This window comes from Spea bombifrons, chromosome 3 (genome assembly GCF_027358695.1).
Source record: "Spea bombifrons isolate aSpeBom1 chromosome 3, aSpeBom1.2.pri, whole genome shotgun sequence".
NCBI classification, from domain to species: domain Eukaryota; kingdom Metazoa; phylum Chordata; class Amphibia; order Anura; family Pelobatidae; genus Spea; species Spea bombifrons.
This window is the reverse complement of record NC_071089.1, coordinates 92,475,604-92,481,603: the sequence shown is the minus strand read 5'-3', so window position 1 is coordinate 92,481,603 and position 6,000 is coordinate 92,475,604. Positions and strand designations below refer to the sequence as shown.

The following is a 6,000-nucleotide window of genomic DNA, read 5'->3' as shown; positions in this document are numbered from 1 at the left end:
TAAACATTTTGTGTTTAGGCGGGGAAGAGAAATTGAATCAAAATAATTATATTTCTGCCTATTATGAAAATTCTGTATCCGTGTCTGAAACAGGAAACCAAACTTCCATTTTTTTTTCCTTTTTTATCTGTTTGTTGCTCTTTTTGGGTCAAGGAAGTTTGATACATTTTAGTTCATAACGTAAAATGTCAAGTAAGCTATTAGGACCCCAAAGGTTCCATCAGATGTACCTTTAGTAGGGAATTGTCAGCATTGACTTCACGCTGTGTCAGTGGTTTGGACTGGTTTATTACCATATGTGTTTTTATATGGTGGCCAAGGAGTGCCATCTTAATGAGCGCCATATCATTATCTGAGACTTTGTGGCTTTTATAGTATATAATGTTAAACATTTTAATATTTTACTTTCTATACTTTTTAATGGTGTGAATATACAGTTTGAAAAAAAGATTAATAGCTATACCATTATTGGTGATATTTGTATATGTTGTGTTACCCATTATTTGATTTTTTTTAAATGTTCTGTTCTTTCTTTTTTTATCAAGCAAAGGCAGATGAAGCATTAAGAGCAAAGGAGAGAAGCCAGGAAGAAGCCAGAAAGAAAAAGGAAGATGGTAAGATGATTTTGCATTAGGCTTTACATACCTGTATATAAACTTGTATAACATCAGGCTGTTATTCACACTGATAGTTTTCCTTCTGAAGATTTTTTGTCTTCCTCATGTTATGCCACGTGATTTTGTAGACCCATTGCAAATTGTAAGCATAGTCGTTGGATGTTATGATCGGGGCAAGTCCGGCTGCCAATGGCCCAAACATTTTTCCCGACTAGATTTCAATGACCAGGCTGACCCCTGTGTGTCAGGTTGTCTCCAGAGACGGAGAAACCACAGGAAAAGTGAGATAAACGTGAGACGCATGGATTCCACTTTCCCCCTGCCTCAAATGGTGTGTCCTACGAGTACTTCCTGCCTGAAGTATGAGCAGGGAGTGCTTCCCGTGCCATGCACACGAGAGAGGGTGTTTTGTGTGATGACCCTTTTGTTTGGGATAGTCACAAGAAAAAGAAATGCTTGGTTCTTTTTTTTTTTTATAAATATATCATGCGGTTTATGTTTGGACAGCTGTTTTTGAGAAAGCATTCTAATGAGTTGTATGAATAATTACCAAAAAGGTAACTGGTATATAGAATTACCTTTACAATCAGCATTTAATAAACATGCTGTATGCATATACAGTATCTTTACATGCATGATCTGTACCATCATGATTTAGTGTTGATCATTCTTAGGGTATACTAAACTGAGTTGCCCTTTAAAACGACAAGATTTTATGTGATTATAAGTGCATGCATGTTAGAAAAATGCTTATGTTATCGTAAATATTATTCCTGACAAAGGCATAAGAAAGCAGGGAATGTCTAGTCTATGATATATGGACGAGTTCCCGCCAACACGTCTACTCTAAGTTGTTCTATATATATGTGCAAAGGGTCAAGTCTAGGCCATTCTTAATTATGCAGCTTAAAGAGGTGTAACCTGCTTGAAAAGTAACCAATCAGAATGATGCATGCTATTAGAAGTAGATAAGATGCTATATAAACCATGTAATCTTAATGTGTAATTAGACAACGCTTCGACTTTTGTGTGTTGTGTGCCTTGTCTCGATTATGCGCATGATCTAATTAAAGGAAACTCTTTCTGAGGAGAATTCGACCATTATTTCAACCAACAATGCATTTCCTATTCAAATGCATAAAACATACGTGTGGGGGCCAACAAACAATAGTTTGCGGGGCGCTCTATTAAACTCAGACCTGGGTATGATTGTACACATGTAGAGATCCCGTGCAACTATTTTCTTGTGAGTCAAGCTTTCACATAAAGCACCTGGGATATTAATACAGATCATGTTCATTGCAGGGAATATTGGTTTTATTAATATTTCTATATAGTGATTCTTTTTCTACAAACTGATATTAGATCCCTTTGGTTGTCATTCTTATAAATGACTATAATATCTTACACCTGGCTCTATGATGTTAAAGGGGACCACCTATCAAATGTTATTATTACTAGTATCAGATTAAAAATAAGTTTTCCAAACAAAAGTTTGAGACTTTTTTTCAGCTCAGTGTGATGTTTGAGCAGAGGAAGTCACCCAAAAATATCAAGATCAATGACTGATTAAGACATTAGGAAAAACGTGCAGACTAGATGAGGTGAATGCCTCTTATCTGCCGTCAAATTCAATGTTTCTAATGTCACACAACTGACAACAATGGCAGCCTCATAAAGGACATTTATTGGGGAAATGTGAGGTAAAACAAGGATTTTGTCAGCGTTGCCCTACATTACATAAATATTCTTCCATGGAACGTCGCCTTTAAGAGGACAACAGAATAGTTTTCCATGGAACGTCGCCTTTAAGGACAACAGTTGGGTCTGCCATCCTGAGCTCAGCTTCCGTGAGGTTAACCTAAATTTCACCAAAACATTTATACGTTAATGGCATAATGATGTTACAAAGTAGGGTGATAATATAGGTGGTCAGCAGCACCAAAAAATCAACAGGTGAACGAGCCACATTTGTGTGTGGACGTTAAAACACCTCACAACTTGAAGTGCTGAGCCTTTGTTTATTTGTTACAAAGTAGAGGGATTATTAATAAATCTATGATAACAGCCGTTCCCGCTTAAGTATTTATCTAACGTCACTACATTCATCGTACACACATTTATATGATATGCTCCTTTCATCACACACTTGACATGGTATCTGATACTAGTATTAAAAACTTAGGTGGGACTTCTCCTTGCCTTTCTGTCATTTCTCGCCCCATTCCCAAGGCTGCCTGAACCAACCAATCAACAGCATGGTTTTAATGTATAGAAATGTAACGTGTAGGATTTTGGGAAAAGTGACCGATCTGCTTCAAAACTTAGAATAATGTCATTAACGTAAATATACATAAATTCCCCTCTCATTAATTGCAATATTCTTGTCCGCTAATCGCACTAATTCCACAGAACATGAACACCAGCTTGCAAATGCAGCTTCATAGAAGAAAAATATATATATATTTTTTTTAGTAAATTAACCCATTTTGGTTTTTTAAGCTTTGACTGTGTCTTGATGCAACCCCCTTGCCCCAACTCTCACCTCCCCCTACTGTAATATTATCCTATATGAGAGCCAGCAAGTAATAGAATAGCAGACAGAGGGCCTACAGAAGACATTAGAGGAACAGAGATAAGACATTCTAAGTACATCTGAAAACAGGAGATTATATATTTATCGTTTGCTTTAAAGTTAAATACATGTTTTTTTTTTCTTTAGATGTTGAGCTTTCAAAACTTTGTGGAAAATAACGGATATCTATTTGTTTTCCAGTTCCGCATAAATAACTAAAATACAAATAATTATTGTAATTCTTACCAGTTTGTGTATTGTCTGCCTTCTTTTTTTTTTTTTTTTTATCTGCATTATTCGTTTAGTAATCATACATTCCAAAATGAAGCTAATCCTTATAATCATCTTTAGAGATTTCATATCACATAGTTTAAGCATTTATTTCCATTGATCGTTAAAAGAAGCTATAATGCTTTCACTGTAATGAATGAAATTTTAATAATGTATGCTAAACTGATTTTACTTCAAACTACACTGGGCACTCGTTTCATCTAAAGAATATTTTTCTCTCTTATGTTAATTTGCTAATTATGTTGGATATCTAAGCTTAATGTGCGATAAAGAAGTGGATCACAGACAAACCGATGATAAAGTGAGAAATCACATGCAATCGTGTGTGTGTGTGTGTGTGTGTGTATGTATGTATATATGTGTATACACACACACACACACACACACACACACACACACTTATACTGAGTAATAGATTTACTTCGCTATGTATTATGAAGGTCCCTCTCTGCGCTGCAGAGAAAGCTTGGGTGACCCTGTGCAATGCATAGTTAAATCTGTGAGACGACTTGAAAGTCCTCAATTATAACACAAGGTTTTTCCCCCAGAACAAATCACCCGAAAAGCCAACCTTGTCTCGTACTAGAGGTAGTCTTTTATTCAGACCTCAGATCCATGGCACTGCTGCGCATTCGACTGAGCCCAGACGCTTGTCTCTTGTTCTTTCACGCTCTCGCTCACACTCTCATTCACACTCTCCCTCAATGTCTACCTACCTTTTCTGCCGACCGCTTCTATGTCCCTTTTCCCGCAGCTCTCTTAATGCCTTGTTACCTTTGGTATGTAATCCTATGGGTGGATCATTCTTAGTCACTCATTGGTGTGCCTTGTACAAAAGAACAAATGATAGACATGATATGTACATAGTGCTCTTACTTCTAGAAGGTATAGAATCAGATTCTGCTGAACCCCTTTATGCATTTGGATGAAGAAAACAAATATATAAAATGTTCAGCTGTAATATGAATTAAGCCTATAATGGCTGGAGTGTACATTAAATAATAAATAATGTGATTTTAACCACACAATAAGGTGCTCTTTAAGAATAATTTCCTAAAGAGAAGAATGTAAAGTCTTGGTAAATACATTGTTCTACACTGTTATACATTTATAGACATATGTAGGGCTACATAAAGCCTTTATTATTAAGGCTTAACTAGAAACACTTTAGCTGCTGTAACCCGTCGTTTCTTATTTATCTGAACTTAAATCCCACTCTTTCTCCTATTTGAAGGTTATTCAATTGCAAAGCGTTTTTTCCCCTTACATTTTATTGTTCATTTCAGTAAAATGATTTGCACCTGTCACAAAAAATGCCTAGAAGCATTGCAATCTTGGTTACTTTTATTATTCAAAACATTAAATAACATTACAGCCCAAAACAGATTAAATTAATTTATAGAAATATATGCTGGTGTATAGATTGTAGTGTGAACATATACCTTAATCAGGCTGCCGTAAATGTCATTTTTTATCATTGGAATGTGTAATTTCTCATATTTTGCAATGCACTTTCCACCTTTGCAAATGATTAAAGCACATTAAGAATACATTTTCTCTCCATTTCTTGCCATCATGAAATGTTATTCCCTTTTCTAAGCTGTGACGTTTTTTTCTGTAGTTACTCACATTGGTCTTTCTATGCTCGTTCTATGAGCTGATTCTTGTATTATTCTGTTTGTTTCCCAGTCTGGGCATTAGTTGTCTTTATAAATGTTGTGGTGGTAATAACAAAAAATTACCTTATCTTAGGCAGTCCGTGTATGCACAAAGTATTAATAAGTTTGAGTTTCCTTTGGTCAAGGTGTTGAGGTTGGATGTACTGGTGGACCCCAGTCTAGAAAAGAACATACTGCGCCATATTTGTTTAAAAACTCATTGTTGCTGTGTTTCCTTCTGTTGTTGAACATATGTGAAAATGGACACACGCGGATGTTAACACCATGCACTGACATACACACAACCTGTTAACACCATGCACTGACATACACACAACATCTGCATACACACTAACACACACACACACATACACTTGTGCTAATGCCATACACTGACATACACACATACTATACCACCATATACTGGCACACACATTAATTCTAACACATACTAATAACATATGCACACATGCTAAAAGCATACACTCACACATGTTATCATATGCTCACACATTCACACACTCACAGTAACACCTTACACTACCACACCTACTCTACAACAGTACATTAACATCATACAATCAGACATATATGCTCCATCGCCATGTACATACACACCCTGCCCAACAGCATGCACACAATAACACTGTACTCCCATCATCACTACAGCTTGCCATCTCTTTCCCCCTGCCTCTTGCTTTACATGGAGCTCTGTCTTGATTGCAGCTCGCGGTCTTTGTGTACGCTGCTATCCTACTACTGCACTACATTTTGGCAATAAGTCTTTGCGCAGTTGAGCAGGGCCCTAATTACCAATTGTTTCATAATCTACTTATTATATTCCATTTAATTCCATGTA

At 36.3% G+C, this 6,000-nt stretch overlaps 1 protein-coding gene across 1 annotated transcript in view; it reads left to right on the top strand.

Annotated features, from left to right (window-relative positions):
- Positions 1 to 6,000, top strand: part of RSRC1 (arginine and serine rich coiled-coil 1) — a 117,640-nt gene that overhangs the window by 86,667 nt on the left and 24,973 nt on the right. The window contains exon 7 of the mRNA XM_053459355.1: positions 546 to 614. Within this exon, the coding sequence (XP_053315330.1) occupies positions 546 to 614 (69 nt within the window). The remainder of the gene's footprint in view (positions 1 to 545; positions 615 to 6,000) is intronic.